We start from the raw sequence: 20,275 nt of genomic DNA on the forward strand, positions 1-20,275 counted from the left end.
CAGTTGCATGGCTGGTCAATTGCACTTCCAGAAGCAGAATTTGACCCAAGTCTGGGGAAAAAAACCCAGCATTTTTCTGAAGCTGTGAAAAGAGGCAAATACCAAAATGCTCTTCCATATTTTTCTCCCCAAGACAAGCACTCATCAGAAGAGAGTTCCAAGATCAATAACAGGAAAAACAAGGGCTTTGTAAATGGTAAAGGAGAAATCATTAAATGGTATCATGTAATAGTATACATGAACAAGATTAGCTTTGTATTTTTTTTCCTCCTTAACAGAGTTTCATGCAGTTTCTCCCCTTTGGAAAAAGATGATAAATGGAAAAATGGAGTTGTGGCTAGAAATCTCTGTCTTCCAGAACAACAACCCTTTCCAAAACCATCACAATGTTCATTTTATTCAAACAAGCACCTTATGGTAACACTGCATATTTTAGCTTTCCTGGCGTCTACAAGAATTCCTCTGTGTCAGTGACTCCTACGTCAATCTTAAAAGGTCCAAAGCAGAACAGAACAAGGCCAATGTTATAAACATATTCAGTCACTAATGGACTGAAGAAGTTTTTTCACACAACTGTCCATTCCTGCAAGGTGCAAACGAACAGAAACTTGTGCTGTCAACAGAGCTAAGTTATTATTGTTCTAGATGCAGATCAGTTTCACTTAGGAGATATTTATTGCTTCACCTGCCTTGAACTATAACTGCAGAGTCTTTGACAAATGTCTTGTAGTAGGTTTCATCTTCAGAGGTCCATAGCCTTGTAAATACTGTGGCAAGTCAAACTGGTCTGCTGTGTAGCTATAGATCAGCTTTTGGGGTTATCTACTGTTTAGAGGGGTATCTCTTTCTACCTATCTCTTTTTACCAAGCCCCTAACTTGCCTGGTAGGAGGCTTACATTTAGGAGGCCAACTTGTAATTCAGTGCTCTATGAAAATGATGGGGCCAGGACCTGAATTTGACAGATTCCACCCACAATTTTTATGACTCTGAAGATTGTGTAGGCACTGTATAACCATCCCTAATGTCATCCTTTTAATTTGCTTGCCTGATCGTTTTAAAACAAGAAAACTGTGAATGTATTGGTTTAACAGCAGGCCATCCAAAAAACAAATTACAGCAGTATCTCCAAAAGGATAACCTTGAGTTAATCCCACATCGAGGAGGAACCTTTTCACCTCTTTTACAGCAAGACCTTACTGCTGTGGCTTCAGCAAATGAAGGCAACTCATTTTGCCAGTGTGAAGGGCACACACATCAGTGACACTGATTAAAACCTCTGTAGCCAGAAGGCAACCATCAAGAGGCAATTTCAGGAAAACATATCGACACACAACTATTTGGGTCCTGTATTTCTGTAGCAACACTAAGAATTTTGTTAGCTAGATATATTCCTAAGAATACAGTTATGCAGTATCACTTCATTGAATTACAACAGTGTTACACACAACATGTGCACTATTTAAAACAATACCACCAGAGGTTAGCATCATTTACAGGTTATACTGCATTAGCACTGTCATGGTAAGGTCTGCAAAAGTCACTATACTTGCCTTAGTGCATCACTCTCAACAGGTTAGTGGTGTGGCAGGAAAGATTAAAACCTCAAGCTTTTTTAAGCCTAATAAATTGTGATCACCACCAAAAGTCTCAACCACTACAGCAAAGGTGAAACTTTGGCAATATTTTACCTTGCGAGAAGCATTTTTGTCTGTGGTCTCCACATCTCCATCCAAGAAAGGCATGGCAAATGAGCTGAGATCCTGCCAAGACAGAGAAGGAAAAAAAATTATGTCCTATAGTAATGATTTCTTCCTTCCACCAGAGCCTTCAATGATTGCAGATCATGGTTTTATTTCTGAAGTGCCCAGTGCTTTATCCATAGCCATTGCTGGTAAGCAATAATATCAAGAGCTTTGGTAGTTCTCTTTGGCTATGGAAAAAAGGACAGACATAAGTAACACATGAAAAGGAAGCCCATAGCACTTCACTACATCACCATGGAAAAGCAGCTGCACAGCCAGAGTTAAAAGTTCTGTGCTAAAACTTTCACAGAATCACAGAATTAGATACCCAAAACCCACAGAAAAATTCATAGGAAAATGAAGTTTTCATATATCCACTTGTGTATCAAACAGCCTATTACTGGGGTGTAAAATCCTAGTTTAAAGAGCATTGATGGCAGTAAATAAAACCTGAATCAGAACATGGCAGTGCTCTGAAAACCATGTAACATATATAACACAGAGAGAGAAAACTGTGACAGTGCTCATGGAAGAAACAACCAATTCATTTGCACAAATGAGAGAGGAGCACCCAATTCTGCATGACTGCAGACAACAAAGCCTGAGGAAAAGCACACATGCTCATCCTTAACTAACAAAAACAAACTGCAATTATATTCTACCTCCTGCTGTCTGTTCTGTTTATGCTACTCCGTGTTCCAGCCATGGGGTTTTTAGAGCTCCTTTCTACATGAATAAGAAAATTATGTTAGTGTCAAGTTTAGCATCTGTTTGATCAGAAAGGTAGATTAGGAGTAACTCTGGGACCCAAAGCATGAGGCTGCCTAATGCTGTGTGCTGAAAAAAATCAGTTTTTCATCCCAAATCTTGATTTAATGTTAGCAATACCTCCCCACAGCAGAATCTCCCAGATGCAAGGCACCACCCTTTCCATGTAATGATTCAGTGCTTCTCTACCACCAGATCCCATTTAAAATAGTTCAACACATAAATAGCAATTTCACATAAACCTAATTTGAGAGTAAATAGAGATTAATTGAAAATCAGCACCATCTGAGAAGTCTGTACAGCTTGCTTGCTTTCAGAATACAGAGCAGCTATAGGTCTGACAATCACATTCTCAAAAATCTGTATAACTCAGACATAATCCTTACAAGCGTTTGAAAATATTCTGGTTACACAATGAACAACAAAAATAAGGAACAAATATTGAATTACTGGAACTGAAGCACATGGGAGTAATTTATGCCAAGTTGGAAAGGGAAAAAAAAAAAAACCCAGCAGCAGCTAGGCTTGGCCAAGCTGGCTCCAAATCATGAGGCCACACAGCAAAATATTCCTGACAAATGAGTATTCTCCCAGCTCTACCTCCACAGACTGAATAGAACTATCTGCATAGGCCCAAACTACAAAGCACCAGCCCACCTATAAAACATCACCCTCATTGCCACATGTTGACATCCATGTTTTACATCACCTTCATTTGCAAATAAAAATGCAAGGAAATGTCTCAAAATCAAAAGATGAGGGAATTTGTTTGGTTTAGATTTTCACTGCTACCAAGATTTGATGGAGGCTGAACCAGGACTTTAAAGACACTGCAGGACTTTAAAGAAAAGCTTCCATAATAATTTGCTTATTATTAGTTAAGATCAAAATTAGTTACATGAATAAAAATTATTCAGCCATAAGTGGCATTTAGAAGCAATGTCAATAAATGGATTTTCCTTATTATTATTATTCCTACTTAATGTTACTGCAGGACTTAAGTGAAGAATTTCCATGAAGAAGTTTAAGAGCCTAATGGAAAGTTACACAAACACAAATTCCCTCATGTTTACCTTAATTTAGCCAAAGGATTTACCAACATTTTCCTCTACCCATCTTCAGTAGGGCAGAAGCTGGAATCTGATGTGAGCTAAGTAATTTTCCATGGAATAAATGGAAGGAAATAACCTCTTCTGAGCTCCACATATTAGCATCCCCATATTACTACTTGTTGTAATCCACAGGGAGAAAACCTGCTGTTTAAGAAGACTGGAGACTCAATGAAAGAAACATGCTTTTAAGGGGATACCTATCTAGTAATCAGGATTGAAAAAGCTGCTCAGAAAATCTGGAATAGGTAGGAACAAAACCATAACTTCTTTTTGCACCAGAAACTTTCAAAATCAGGAAGGGGAAGGTAGGTACAGCTATTGTTCTAATAGCTAAATTTGAGTTCCCAACTACAATCCCAAGCTTAAAAACATGTATATATCAAATTCTAACATATAAACATATTATGAAACCCAGCTGATTATTCTAATTTGTAACTCTCAGGTATCATGTAGGTATGGTAACTTCATCTGCCTTTCCATGAACAGCAGGAGATCTCTAATTGGAAGCAGAAGTAACTGGAGCTATAACTCTTTAACATTGCTTTGTTCATACAGTGCTAGAGAACATTTCAAAGAGGATAATAATTGTACTTTTAGTCCTATGATAAAGTCTGTAATTGCAGCTGCTACTGAACAAGTTCTTCATCTTTCACTTCTTCATGGGATTCTATATGTGAAGGTGTGCATTTAAAGAAATAAAAGATACATCTACCAAATGCCAGGATGCAAATACTGCTCTCTCAGTTCCATCCTGTTGGTTAAGCAAGTAAATAATAGATGTTTCATTTCTCTTTGCATGTATCTGTGCAGAATGCAGACTAGAAATTTATTTCTTGTGTTCCTCTTCATCCAGAAGTACATGTGAAAACACAGCTGATGATACAGTAACTCTTAAAAAAAATCAAAACAAAACAAACTCCTCCAAAAGTGTTGCAAAACAGCACAGTATTCTTCACAGGCCAATGGTGTAGCCCTGGACCTTATCAGATTATCTGACTGCTCTGATTTGATGCCAGGAGACACACATGGAAGGTTTGCTCTGCCATGGACCTGAGATTGAAACTGTTCTTAGACAGCTTCTTGCTCTCCAGCTCTGCTTTGCTTCACTTGGAATAAGTGCCCTGGAAAATCACATCCTTCTGAAGAGACATTTAGAAAACTTCTCCTTGGTATGAGGAAAAGTCTTTCTCATTTGAGACTGCAGAGCCCTGGCTGAAGAACACCCAGCACCACACTCTGTATCTCTCAGTCCTGCATTATATCCTCAGACAGACAACTTCTGCAGAGACCATCATCTCTGAGCACATGTGTAAGGAGCAAAAGCCACCAGAGATTGCAGCTCCTGGTGCTGCTAACCTGGAATTCAGAGGATGCAAAGAGTGTTATGCAAAGCTTTTTTAGCTTTCCTGCCATAGTCCTGTTCCTCAGGCTTTCACATCACACCTCCTGGCAGCCAGGCATCACTCCTGCCATCCCCACTTGGAAAAAATGACCTCTTGAGGAGTTTAGATTTACTTTACAGCCAAAAAGTCATTTCAGTTTTATTTTGTTTTCAATTCATTTTTATTTACAAAGGTTGTCATGGCAGCTCCTGTTATATTTGCTGAAGGCTGTGGCCACAGGGATATCAGAGCTATCAGAGGACAGCAGAGCCATGGCTCAGTGCTCCTGCTACCAGCCAGGTTCCTTCCTGGGGAGGGCAATCTCCCACAACACCAAACAGGCAATTTTCCAGGACCTTTTTTTTACCAATAACAGAGGAAATTAACAGAACAAAAAAAAAAGCAACTAAATTCACAGAGCCATAGAAAGGTTTGGGTTGAAAGGGACCTTAGAGATTACCCAGTTCCAACTCTGCATGGTCAGGGACACCTCCCACCAGACCGGGATGCTCCAAGCCCCATCCAACCTGGCCTTGAACACTTCCAGGGAGGGGGCAGCCACAAGTTCCTTGGCAAACTGTGCCAGGGTCTCTCCACCCTCACAGTAGGGAATTTTTTCCTAGTATAAGGTATCCAGAAACTTACAGATTCTTCACACTGATTTCTCCTCCAAAGGTCAGATGAACTGTAAGGTCATTCTTGTCTGGGTTACCCCCAGATCTAGAGTGTGATCATTCCTGATTCCAGCTCTTTTTCCTTTGACAGACTTTGCATTAGGGATTACACCCTTTACACTAGGGATTATGTGAAAAAAATAATATTTTTGTTCTTTGATACCTTGGAAAATCCAAGAAACTTTTCTCAGAACTAGTACAGAGAACAGGAGAGAAAACCACATTTTAGGATACAGAAAGCAAATCTATTGGCTGGCATAGCATAATCAAATAGCAACAGGCACAAGAACTGGTTAGCCAAGCCATTTTTCACCTTTTCCAGTCAGTTTCACTGTTCCTTTCCTTACTGGGGAGCATTCCTGCCAAAAAGACTTGCCCAGACATGCTGGTCTGGATGCTGCTGCAGTTGGAGACCTTTGTGTCAGAAAAGGGCTTCCAGCAATTCTGTTGTGGAGGCTGAAAGCTTAAATAAGAGACCACTAAAGCCTTGAATCCAGTAAACAGCACAGAATAAACAGGATTCTATTATTATTATCATTATTATTATCATTATTATTATTTTGTTTCAAGGCTACTTTGGCAGCCAGGCTGATAAAATTTCTCTGCAATGGCTGAAGCCGAGGAAGCAGGCAGGGCCCTCTGGGGTGTGCTGTGACTGGCAGGTCAGAGACCAGTTCCTGAGGTATTTTGGAAACAGGATCCTTTTATGACCCTGCTCAACAGTGGTCCAGAATTTCAGGGATGGATATCAGAAGACTATTTCACAAACAGCTCCCTGCTGCTCTCCTTTGCAACACTCCTTTCAAATGCAAGGCATGGCCATGGAAGAACACGGTCATATGAAATCTGTGCCCAGGGCAGTGGGTCTGTGTCCCATGAACAGGGTAAACTCTTTGGCACTGTTTCAGAGATGATTCAGGTCACAATAGCTTCATGGCTGTCCCATGGACCATCTCTGCTGAAAGGCTGGATTCCTCTGCTATAAGTAACTTAAGAGTCCCAGTGTAGGTAGCATCACAGTCCTGACTACTGATGGTGTCACCTATGAGACAACGTTTTTCAGCTTCACACAGCTCTATATATGTGCTAGGACTGCACCAAATTTAAGGATGTGAAATGCCTGCCAGACATTACTGTCTCTTTTTACAACATAACTCAAGCAGGAGGTGACACTTTACTACGACAGCTTTTTGGTATGGGGAGACAGCTCCTTTAATAAAATAAGTGAAGGAAACAACATACAGAGGAAGTAAGCTGAGTACTGACAAGAGACCCGATCTCAAAAAAGATTGCTAAAAGCTGCACTCTCCAGCATCACATCTTAACAGAGCTCTGCTAATGTTATTGAGCTCTGAGCACTTCAGCAGTCATTCCAAGGGCAAAGAAAGCCAAGATTTTCATTAACATGAGTTGTGAGCAGCTTCTTCAGCTCAGTCTGCACATCAGATTTTTTTCAGATCAGCCTTAGATTTGTACCTATTAAAAGCCTGTGTAAAACTCTGAACAGCAAATACACTACATATGCTAATAATATGTGTACAGAATCCCAAGTTTGAACTCTGTGGAATACAGAGCATAGCTTGGTAGCTATGATTTAATAGAAAAATTTCTTTTTTTAGAACAGTCCTATCTGCAAGCCTTTGGGGATTTATATCAAATCCCTCAAATATTGCACAAGGAAAGATAAAAAACTGACATACCCAGGAATTTTTGTCCTTTTGGTTTTGTTTTTTTCTCAGTGTACTGGTCCTAGTGTAGTATAATAAGTCTTGCTACATTGTTCTATTCCTTTAGGAGTAGGCTGCTCATTGCTTTGCTGTTTTCTCTCTCCCATGCCCTGTAGACTGCAGCATGTGTTTTGGAGACAGATATATAAATCCTACTGTGAGACTGAGGATGCTGGTGACTAAGTCCCAGTATGACTCAATGGGAGTGGGCAGTAACAGATGTACAAAGCTGGTTAGATTTGTGCAAACCAGCTTTGTACATCACAAGGCTATTCCAATTTATTTGTTTGCTATAACTCTTAAGGCTATTCATATGAAAAAAGAACAACGAGGTCTGGAGAGTTTAAAATGGTAAAAATGAGATACAGAGACTTGATTTTGTTCACAGCATGAAGATGCCAGAAGCAGGATGGTCCCAAAGTTACCCAGGTGACTGCATCATCAGTTTTATGTATTTTGATGCCAAGGGAAATAGAGCACCAAAAGAGGGAAAATCACCCTAAATTACATGCCTGGAAGAAAAGGGAAACATCCAGTCCCAAATAGGCATATTCTGAAAAGTTAGGGAGTTACAGCTGACTGAAATCTAACCCAGACCCCAATATGTGAAAAACACCATCCATCTAGAAATCACTCAATTTCCTCTATCAAAAAACTTCCATACAAAAACTTTGCAAAAGAAAACCATCCTATTTGTAATTTAAAGGCATTTCTTTCTGCTGCAACTGGAGACAGGCAAAGTTCTCAAGAGCTACTGAAGCCACTTCTCCCATGGGCTGCCTGGATTGGATTGCTGCAAGAAAGAGCTGGTCAGAAAGAGCTGTTAAAACTAAGAATTTTAAAGGAAAAGGGATAAAGAAAGCCATGACACCACTGAGTCCTTGACATTTCCCTGAAAACAGATGTCTTCCAAGCTGTTCTTCCCTGATCCCAGTCACAGGATACTGGCTGCCTACAGAACCACTGGACTGATCCTAACAGGCATTAATCTTCAGCAGCCTACAGCAAATTCACCTTTTTTTCTTCTGAGTCTTTAGACAAGGTTCATCTACAAAAACAGCCAAAAGGCTGTGGATTGTTTTTTTGTTTTGTTCTCAATCTCAGATTTAAATCACTAGAACACATTCCTATGCTGTTCATGGAAAAAAAAAATTTCTTCCAAGCCTTGTGTTCTCCTGCCAGGAAGCACCACTGAATCTTCTTGGTGATTCAGCCTTTGCAGATGAGCTGAGCACAGATAGCCTGGGGTGGGACACACTCAGAATGTTTGTGATGTCCAGAAAGTTCAGGGCTGCACAGGAAAAACTGTATCTGCTCTCCACCTCATCAAATCATGGAGATCCATCCCAGATGATCACTATGGGCTCTCTGACAAAGCCTGAATCCAAGCCCCATGCACACGACAGCCTGGTTTGTCAGCTCCTTCACACCATGAACCACCCAGCACGGTGACTGGCAGAGTGTGTAATACAACAGCAGATGGACAACCCAGTGAATGTGTAAATAACAAAATGTCATTTAAACCAAAAAAGGAGAGAGAAAGCGAGAGAACAGCAGAGAAAGCAAGTCAGAGAGAAAAATTAAATTCCCAATATTCTCTTTGACACCATAAGCCACACGCAAACTCTTAAGTGTTATTCCTGGGTGCTCGGCAGAAAACAACCTTTCTCTGGAGAGACATTCCCTCCAAGTTGTACCTGACTGCAAAGAGAGACAAGGTGAAAGTAGACAGTAACACATCTCAGACCTGGAAAAGGTGATGAGATGAGTGGTGGGGAGGGAATTCAGAAAAAAACCCAAAAGAGATACAGCTATGGGGAGGCACTGCACGAGACTGGATATGTTACCCTTTAGATGGCACATACTGAATGCCAACCCAATTGCTTTCTTATATGGTTGTCTCACATCAAAGAGACACAAGATCCCAAGATACACGCAGACAAAAGCATGCATTTGCCATCAAACAACTTCAGCCACAGTGAAATAGTAGAACCATAGGGAACAAAAGATGATTTTGCCATACTGTAATAAAAATATTGGAGATGTTGCAGCATGGGGGCAATCTGAAGGGGATTCAAAGCAAGGATCATCATGAGTCTTTCTAAATCACCTGTACACTTCAACTAGTTTAGAAGTCACTGTGTTTTGAATTTTTTATGTTTTTCCCACTCTGTAGGCCAAAGCTCTTCAAAAACTATTTCTTCGAGGAAGAATGAAACATAAAATCAGAACTGAACCCCCCCAGCTGATGGCCTTATCTGAGAAGGACTCCCAGGGTTCTCCCTTGCATACATATGACTGAAAAAGGTGACATTCACACCAGGCAGAAAATCTCTGACATAAATACTTGAACTGCAACTATGTTCACTGCATTTAGGAAGAGAACTGCTTGTTGTCTCATCTTTACATTCTTGTCAGTTAATAACCATGAATAATCTTAACAACTAGAAGAAAGCTTATAGCTGGAAAGGTAGGCAAGGAACATGCTCTAATCAAGTAGTCCCTCAACTAAAAAAGAAAGGAGAAAAAGCAGAAGAGGAAATTAGACAAGGAAAGGAAGAATAGGATGACTCCATGCTTAGTGTGTTAAAGACCTGAATGGGAGGTCAAATGGACAACACATGGAACCCACAATGAGAGAAGATTCCCAGCTTTCCCATCACATTTTCCTGAGTATCACTCTGCAGCTGCAGACTGACTCCTGTTCTTACTTCTGCTGTCAGAGGGGTTCCAAAGAATGTTTATCAATATGGAGATAGGTGCTTAATATATATAAACATAACAGAGAACAATTTCATATATGTAAGTTTACAGTCACTTTGTGATAGCATTTCTTACACTTTCAGAACCACATGCAAAAGGAAACCAGAATATACAATGTGCTTTATTTCATAGGCTAAACTATTTTTTAATTTTCCCAAAAGAATGCATATTTCCACGCTCTGCTCCCTGAACTCCTTGTTTAAAGTCACATTTTGCTGAAGCTGGCAACATAAAAAGCAGTCTAGGACAGAAGAAAGCTTAAATTCTCAGAGATAATATAGAAAACATTACCACTGTGCCCTAAATCCACATTTTCTGTCTTTCAGGTCCCACCCGTGGCTTTGAGCTGGGAGATGCTGAGATTTGGTACCAGGATAATATTTTATGTTCAGTGGTCCCATGCAAGACTAATAAATTACATTACATCTTTTGCCTTGTGGGAATCCAAACTGCTTTACAATCTGCATTTCCAGTCCAGAATAGCTTCACAGATAGATTTCAGTGATAAAACTTTCACTGTTTGCTCTGACTTTCTGGCTTACCCCTGGAAAGGCACCAAGGACAGGATATCTGTCACTTAACTTCAGCCATCCAAAACACTTGTCATCTACCACACCTTTTAGCCCACAGAGCAGGAAAAAGCCAGCATCTTTGATGGGCAATTTGCTCCCATTCCACTGGCATGAGAGAGGCTGGACAACTTCCTTAAACTTTGGGTGATCCAACACAGAATAAACAATCTCTGCCTCCTACTTCTCCCTCTTTACTGTCCATAAAGTGGGCACAAAATCACTTATTTCCCTTTTTTTTTTCCCTTTTTTCCTTTGGAAAGCAAGCTGTCCAGACAAGAGATTGCATCTTACTACCAGTATTCTACAGAGCAATCACAAGGGTGGTTCACACCCCATCACTTTCACCCAGCTCCACACACCAGATAGCAGTGTAGCCATGACAACACATGGGTTAGTGTAGGCTGCACAGTCCCTGGGGGAGGCTGAGTAAATATTCTGCCAATTTAGCTCCCTCGGAGCCCCTGGAACCCACTGTGATTCAGCTGTCAGGGCACAGCCAGCATCATTTAAGCCCAGCTTCAATCACATTTTAACTTGCAGTCTAGATGCACTATAGGCATCCATACAGCATCCAGCACTATAAGGTCCTAAGCTCTGTTGGCATTTCTGTGTGTTACTCAGATTTATTTTTTCTTTACACACCTTTGGCTGCTGTGTAGAAAGCAGGGTTAACTTTCTGACAGGGTGAGCACTCACTGCTGGGGTGAAAATGAAGGAGTCACTGTGTCCGATTGAAACAGCTAGAATTTAAATTTTAAGAAAACATGTCAGCTATACAACCTCAGAGAAAAGCAGGTTTGTTAAGAGAACTGGCATAACCTAAGGAAAATGTCCAAGGGATGGTATATTTTGCACTTCCACTCCTTACACCAAGCCCTGGCCACTCGTTCAGGCTGTCTCAAGGAATGTGCTTCAAAAAGCATCACAACTCTGCTTGGAAAAAGGTGTTAAAAGTCACCAATGGGCATATCTGAAAGAAAAATGGATAAAATATTTACTCAGCTGGAAGATCTTTTGAACAATGAGACAACTGTCATAACACAATAAAGGGATTCCTAATTTGCACCCGAGATGACCATCACTGAAAATAAGTTTTTGCAGTGGTCCAGTTTGGAAATAAACCTCACATGGTAAGGGGAGGACAGAAATAACACACGATGGTTCTTTTTCTCATAATGTACATGCATCACTGAGTTTTAAGACAGTTTTTTCCTAGTTTAGATCCAATGCAGGAAAAAATATTACTAATGAGCTATATACTAATGAGCATATAAAATATTTCATATGAGCTATGAAAAAGTAAGTCTTCTGGTTTTAACCATCTTATTCTTCATGTGCCCATTTAAGCATCACAGTTACTATGGATCTTTCTGAATAAGCTGTGGAGAAAAGACAAGTGAACACAGGTAAATCCAGTTGAAAACTCAAGCTCAGTATTTACAGACACGTGTTGTCAAAAATTATTTCAGCCCTATGCAATGGTTTTGAAACCCAGCAGACACTGGTAATCCCAAACAGGCAAACAGACATTTGATTTGGCTGGCAGTTTCTGCATCAAAATGTGTCAGGGAGCATTTGCTTGGAGAGTGTGGGAAACATTTCCAAGTGAGGAGGACACCCTGGACACAGTGACAGATGGGCAGAGTACAAGCCTGGCAAAGAAAAAGGCCATTTTGTAACTGGCTGTTGCTCCAAGCCATGTGGCAGACAGTCCAAACCCACTTGTTAGAAAAAAAAAAACAAAACAAAAAAGCTGAGCTGGCATTACCAAACCAAGGCTCAGGGAGAGCCCCTGCCTGTGGCTCACCCCATCCTGCCAAGGATGTCACCAAAAACCTCCCACAAAACAAACACCCAAGCAGAAAACAAAACTAAGCAAAAGACAACCAGACCAACTTTTTTTCTTCAGGTAAATTAAATCCACAAGCAGGAAAGCTGGATTAATAGCAACATTTTTAATTGTTGCTTTGCATTCTCTTTTTATTGTCACAGAAAAATACTGACTTTTCCTCGTTACCAAAAATTAAATAAATGCAACTAGTATGGCCCTTAAATATATTCATTTTTTCTCATCAAGAATGATAATTTCTGCTTATATATATTAAATAGCTGTACAACTATTGGTATGTATTTAAATCCATGCTTCCTTCACATTTACTTCGAGCTCTATTAGGAATGGAAATTTGACTTAGAACTATAATCAGGCTATAAAAGTTGTTAATTAACTGTTAGAGAAGTGGATATATGATGAGAATAAGTTTACCAAAACCTATATCAAAAGAAAAAGCATCATGAACTACAGTGAGAACCAGTCTGTCATTGGTGACTATGTCCTCCCAGATGTGGATGTGCTCATCTCCCAGGGCATAATATTTTTACACACATACAAAACACTTCCACATAGGGGAATATATACAGCAAATATGTATTATCACATAATGTGTGTATACAGACATGCTAGTAAACTCTTACGATTTTTTAACTGCTATTTCTTTTAAATTTAAGATGATTGTTGGTTTTTTTGGCTTCTAATCAGCTTGTCACTCATATTTGGGTGGCCAAATATGCTGAAATGACACAGGGATTTTCTCTTCCTGATGGAAAACCAGTGGCTGCTTGTTGCCTGAAGCAAACTCTGGCTACAGGTGATTTCCATCAGCTCTGTAGTTCGCCTTTAAAGGTTTGCAACAATATTGCTTTTAATTCTCCTAACTTCTTTTTGATGAGTGCCACACATCCTACAGATTGACAGGGTAGGTTTGTGATGGTGGTGGTTGGTTTTTGGTGGGTTTTTTTTTTTCAGATTGTCATATTTTTAAATATATATATATATATACTTATTACCCTTCTGGTAACAACACTGGGTAAAAGTTAAGAGCAACAAAGTTCTTTTCTGCTGGGATCCATTTGGATCAAGGGTTGCCCAGCATCAGCAGGATCCATTTCATCCTCTTGCTCATCTTTCCCTCTCCCAACCCATGCTCCTGCCCCCAGACTCTCAATTTCAGCCTCTTCAGGTTTCTGTCACTTCCCAGGGCTGCTCCAAGTCAGTGCAGCCCCTGCTTTCCAGCCTTTCCTAGGCTCTTGACTCTTCAGCCCACACAGGGTGCAATCTATTCCCCAAAGGCAGATTTTCTACTCTCCCCTCTGGCCTATAAATAAATCATGGTGACCAACAAGCAGATCACACAAGATACTGGCACCTTATGCTAGAATAAATTGCAGTTGCTGGTCACCCAACTCCTCCCATCACCTCACTAAGGGAACACCTTTAAACCCTTCAGGCTTTGAGTTTGATCCCTGGAAGAGTCAACCTCAGTTACTGGATATTTATGATCCCCCAGGTCCATTAATTTCAATGCAAATTATGTGTGCTCAGCATTAAGTCTGGTAGCAAAAAGGGAAAAATGCATGAAGCCTGCAACCTGCCTCTTTATTCTCACAAATCTCTTCAAATATCAAATTAAAATAAATTTTAAAATGAGGAGTTTCCAAAAAGCCACAGTCAGTTGCCCATCAGTTCAGGCTGCTCTGAGATGAGCAGTATGAGAAACCAGGCACTGCAGGATGCAGAGAGCAGATGGGTTTAGGCTGAAATTAAATAAACACCCCCAAAAAGATAATCTCTCTTTCCAGAACACCAAGTAAAAAAAGTTATGCGAGGAAAATAATAATAATTAAAAAAAAGAGAGAGAAAAGGAAAAAAAAAAAAAAAAAAAAAAAAAGGCTACATTTTTTAACTAGATAAAAGAACATTTTGTCCACCCTTGGAGTATCTATTGTAACGAAATGCTCTGAAAGCAAGGCAGCAGCCCTTTGCCAGCCACATACAAAAGAGACAAAACACGATGAAAGAAACCAAAATACCCCAGAACCATGCATTTCTTACACAGCCTGAAGAATGCCTGCCTCCCAGCAGGGTCCTGCAGTGCACTCGGGCTTCCCCCTAAATGAACGCAAACCCCAATCCCCCCTGTCAAGGTAAAGAAATTTAAAAAATAAAAAAATAAATTAAAAAAAAAAATGAAACCCAAAGAAGCCCAGAGACAACCAAGCCCCGCTCTGACTTACAGCTCTGTAAAATCCTGCAGTCTGGCTGGAAACGTCCATTGAAGAGCTGCATTCAGAGCTTTTTCCCTAAAGACAAGTGCATTTAAACATCTCGGGCTCTGCTACGGAAGCCAATGCTGCAACAGATGGGGACCAGGGCTGGGTGTGTTCCTCCTTCCCATCGCCGTGCTGCGAGAGGATGGCAGGAGCGGGAGGGAAGGCAGGGGAAGGCAGGCGACAGTTTTCTCCCTCGCTGCAGGCTCCCTGCCAAAAAATGCTTTAAGCATCGCAAGATTGGATTACAGGACTGCAGCAACCCGGCACGGCAGCTCTGACGGGGGCCAGCAATGCGCACGGGTGGTACCAGCCCGTCATTCAGTGCCGGTTCGGGGGTGCATTAGCTCCGTGTCACCGGCACACCAGGGGAAGTTGGAGAGTTTGAATAAACGCAGACATTTTTGATGTGACCAGAAGAGAGAAAAAAAATTTAAAAAAAAAAATTTAAAAAAATTTAAAAAAAATTTTAGAAATTTTAAAAAAATAATTCCTGTTTTCAATAGCAGAAGTTTCAGGTAGGCAGCTTCTGCATCAGCATCTGATGCTTGGGGGAAGGCAACACAGATGCATTTTTCAGCTGCACCAGAACAGCCCCACTGAACCACAGGCTCGCTTTGTAGCTATAAAAGTCACATTCTATCTCTGAGCTTAGGTTTTCCCATTTGCAGCATGAACAGAGGAAGACTTAATTGACTTTGTGATTTATTGTAAGGACCTCACTGGGATAACAGAGTCTCTGAGGCAAAGTATAACATTACCATTAAAAATAAAGCTAACACAGATTTTGAAGGGTAACACATGAGCCAGTGCAGAGGAATGCAAACTCTCCCAGTAGGAATGGAGGGATGGTGGGGACCTGAATTTTCTTCTCAATGAAGAATTATTTTAAAAATCTCTCTTTATAATCGTGTTCAGCTTTCATTATTCCACCAACCAATCTTGCAGTATCCTGTACTGGAAAAGTACACTCCCCAGCCCATGGAACCATTTCCTGGGCCAAGATGCTGTTGAAGGCTGCCACAGATGAGGTCATTTCTGGTGAAATAAAGCTAACATGAAGGCAGAAAAATCACCACTGCAGCTTCCAGTATTTTAACAACAAGCATCAAAATACTCATGCAATGAACTGACACCACTCTGGAGAAACAGGTGGCCAGATCCTGAGCCATGAAGCACTGCCAGATTGTTCTTGGCCATTTTGAAACAGCATTTGCAATGATTTGAAATAACATGAAGGGTTTGTTTTAATCAATGGCTACCAGTCATTAAATCATTACAGTGAAGTGAGCTTGGCTTACTCATCCCTTTCAATCCATCCCACTCACTGCAGGATCTCACACTCATTTGTAACTGGGTGAAACAACACTGCCCCTAATTCTGTATAAATCAAATAATAAGTATAATTGAAGCCAGGCAGGAATTTTTCTTCAGCAGCAAAAGAGGTGAGGCCCAGCTGATGCCTCTCACGTGCCAAGCAGAGAGCACATCCTAGGGAATGGCCACTGCCCTCACTTCCCTTGGCATGCTAAGTGCATCTGATAAAACAAGTCCCTTCAGAGAAAAAAGTCAAAAGTGGTACATACTGCTCACTCACAAATAGCAGCTATTACTTGAACCATTGTAAGACAAGCTGAGTGGAAGCCCTTTCCAGTGCAGAAACAAACAAATATTCAGTGTCTAGAAGGTTTTTCCCCAGCTAAATGAATATTTTATGCCTGCAAAATACACAAATAGTCCAGGAAAATAAACAAGCTTCCTCTTGAGTTCTGTTTCAGGGGTACCAGAGAAACCAGTCAGCCAGCTGAAGCAAGCAAAACATATTTGTGTCTCTTGCTTGAGCTGTAGGAGAAAGGAAGGCAACTTTGATTGACCTAGAGAGGGCAAAAGGGAAGAAGGGATTTGTCTTGAATAAAAGAGGTCCTCCTACCAGCCTGACTGCAAAGAGAAAGTCAGCTAAAATGCTTCCTGTGTAACTAACTTTAGTTAATTGTTCTGATTAGAGCTCAGATCAAATACAAAGGGCATAAAGAGCCAGGAAAATATCCCACATTCCTAAATCATCCCTTTCAAATCACGCGCAGGGCTTGGTTTGATGCAGCCAATTTCAGGAATCACCCAGACCTATTAAAATGTTTTTTTAAAAAAATAATCTTCTTTAAATAATCTTCATCGTTTCATCGCTGATTCTGGCCTCCAAGTCTGATTTGGAACAAATTCTACCACAGAAACATGTTTTTTCCTTGCCCACCTTTGGATAAAGAGTACGAAGCAGGAGAGAGAGATTGCACAGCTACATCTCAGATAAGCAGAGTAGTTAATGGTTTAGATACCATTTCATAAATATTTGCTGAATTAGTTTTTGGATTCTGTCCAGTTTCTGACATCCATGAAAAGCACTAATAGTTTACCACTTTCTTTCACCCTTCTGGGAAGAAAAATAAGCAGGAAGGTTGTATTGTTATCATTTCTTACCCTCATGTAATGACTCCTTGCATTTATGTTGATGTGTCCTACCAAAGAAGCCGAAGCTATTTCTTGAATCTGCAGGCCCAAGGTGTGAAAAAATACATTTAGTTAAATATTTATATATTCTTTATTAATTAATTGAAACCTCTCTTATGACTGAAAAATTCCCAGATAAAATATCTGTCCTCCCATGTGGCTGGCTAGGCACCTAGTGAAGATCTGAGCAAAAAATCCAAACTGATTTCTGAATAAATATTTGGTTTCAAATTGGGATTTCAAGTGCACATGCTCCACCAGGCATGCTGAGGCTCAGGACTGAAATGCAGCTGCCTCAGTGACCAGAAAAAAGAGCAGTCAGACAGTATACAACATCTTGCACATGAAGATGCAACATGTGAAACCACCCAAATAAAGTTATTGAATTATATTTTCAACTGCACCTTACTGAAAAGTCCTAGGAATCTGTATAAATACAGAACCAAAATTCCAGCTGTTTCCTTATAAACTAAGGACAATTTAGAAGCCTTTTTTTTTTTTTTTTTTTTTCAAATTCTTAAGGCTTTGCATTACAACTTCAGCAGTCATGACTCATTTTATAAATACATTTATTTGTAAAATGTTTCATTTTGGAGCCCTTCGAAGGCAGCAATGCTCGAGGGGGGAGGAAAACCACCAAAACCCATTTGTGCCTTTGGCGGTGAATCACACACTCATGGTCCAAAGAACAAACTGTGAGGAAAGCAGAGTCATAGCTATCACATTTTCACCAGTGCAAAGATACAGAATTACTTGCCCAGCTGAAACAGAGTCTGTTTTGTACCAGCTGTATCTTGTTTTTTTCCATTTGAAGGGTTTAATGATTCTGGTTTGCAAAAACTCAGAGCCAGACCCTTGGATTTGGCTGCACACAATTCCTGCACAATTTCTTCAAGATGTTCTGAAACTCCAACCTTATTTCATCTTTTTTGGGTCCAAGTACAAGCCTAAAGGATCATAAATTTCAAACTGGCAGTAAAGCAACCTTCCACAGTTTCCCAGAGGAGACTGAAAACGCCTGGCTATTGGTTGGTGTTATTTATATTCTGCAACTTTCCACAAAGATCTGGTGTTTTTTTAAAGTACTACATAAATGAGATGAGTTCATAGGGCCTGCTGCCATTATAGTTGCTTGTTCTTACTAGGCAAGCAGTCCCTTGAAATCAATGGAGCTACTGTCTGTGAAGATAACCACTTAAAAACACAGCAGTAGGCACCAATTACCAAAGCACACAGTGAGCCAGAGCTCAGCATGGCAGGGCACGACCTTTGTTCAGTGTGTAATTAAGAAAAAATTTTAATTTTTTTTACAAGGAATGCAGTAACCATTCTCAGTCCTTGCCCTGTCCTTGCTCCTACTGAGAAGAGGGAGCAGCAACCAAAAGTGAAATGAAATACTGATGTGCAACACAGCTGCCTGCAGCTAAGAACCCAATACATTTGGGGGATGCTCAGGTGAGAGAAGCAACTCCTTGAAACAGAGGAAAAGCAGCTGGGAGAACAGCACAGCCCCAGGTGAAGATGAAATGAAGAGAGAAAATTCCCAATGTGCACCATAACCACACCAGCTCTTCTCTCTCAAGAGCTGATGTTTGGCAAAAGGCAGCTATGGCCTGAAAGGGAATACAAGAAAGAAAAAGCATAATTAAAAGAGGGAGGGATGAACTGTGGAGTATATCCTCCCAGCTCAGGCAAAATTGGAAAACAGAATGGTGGAGATAGTACAAAATGGAAAGAGAGATGAGCAGAAAAAAATATCCCATGAAAACCAAAACACACGGTTTATTCCTTTATTCATTTCAAACAGTCACAGTTTTTTCCTTGCAGTTTTTCCACATGATCTACCAAGCAATGAACCAAAGAGCTGGGATTCCTGACTCACTGCTTACAAGCCAGGAGATCATTCATGTGAGAAACACCAAGCCCCAGTGAGCTGGTGCTCATCCCTCCCTGGGGAGGGAGTATCCTGCAAGTCTCTGCCGTGAAGGTGGATTGCACAGTGCCAGAGATGCCTCGGGTACCAAGAGCAGGATAGCTGCATGCTTGATTTAATATATCTAACTCTTCAGCAGGACTAAAACAGAGGGTTGTTTTTTTTCTCTGAATTTACATATATTCCCAACTGCAAATGATATTGAAATTATTAAAATGTTCACGCAATGCCAGTATATGAGGCTGCCCAATAGCAGCCTTGTGCCCTGCTCCACACTGGCCCTTCCCATTGCCTTTCCCACCTTTTCCCTCTGTTTAAAGCTGAGCAGTTGGAGGGCTGCAGCCTGTGTCCTGTAACAGAATGAGGAGGAGGAGGCTGGGGGCACCCCTGGAGAGGGGTCAGTGCAGAGCTGTGCTGCATCTGGGGTCAGTGGAGGTTGTCTGAGGGAGAATTATGAGAGTTTGGCTTGGATATGGTGTTCAATAACTCACAGAGTGAAGGTCTCACATTTTGGACTGCAGTCCTCTATGATGGCAGTGAATTCCCCCAGAGATGTCCTGATCTCAGAGGACAAAGAAATCAGAGAGAGAAACTGATGCTGGACACTTGGTTGCCCCTCATTCAGCCTTGCCTGAGGCATTCAGAGGGACTGAGACACTGGTGCCAGTGAAGCTCCTGGTGGTTTTGAATCAGAATTGTGCAAAACTCAAGGGTAGCAACTGGTGACTGTCTGGCCTGAATTGCACTTTGTGAACCTGCTCAGAGAACCCAGTGCTTTCTTGCTCTAACAAAGGCACCGAACTTTAGAAGTCCTGGAAGACAGGAGAAGGGTCTTCCCCTGCTTCTGGTGTACCCCTTAAGGGCTTAGCTGAGAAGTACCCTTTGTGGGACACAAATAGTCCCACAAGACAACAGAAGCATGAATGCTGCAGCATCTAGAAAAGGGAGAAAGCCACATGGGGGCAGGAATAAAAAGTAAGAGCTCCAGCCA

The 20,275-nt window shown here is 40.9% G+C and overlaps 1 protein-coding gene across 3 annotated transcripts in view; it reads right to left on the reverse strand.

The window, feature by feature from the left end:
- PRKAG2 (protein kinase AMP-activated non-catalytic subunit gamma 2) overlaps window positions 1–20,275 on the reverse strand; it is a 223,134-nt gene that overhangs the window by 152,157 nt on the left and 50,702 nt on the right. For 2 of the 3 annotated variants that reach the window (XM_071734667.1, XM_071734669.1), the window contains one exon: window positions 1,691–1,762. In XM_071734667.1, coding sequence (XP_071590768.1) covers window positions 1,691–1,762 — 72 coding nt within the window. Of the gene's footprint in view, window positions 1–1,690; window positions 1,763–14,813; window positions 14,947–20,275 lie in introns of those variants that run through there. The other variant, XM_071734668.1, reaches the window with a different exon arrangement.

The sequence above is a fragment of the Heliangelus exortis genome, chromosome 2 (genome assembly GCF_036169615.1).
Source record: "Heliangelus exortis chromosome 2, bHelExo1.hap1, whole genome shotgun sequence".
NCBI classification, from domain to species: domain Eukaryota; kingdom Metazoa; phylum Chordata; class Aves; order Apodiformes; family Trochilidae; genus Heliangelus; species Heliangelus exortis.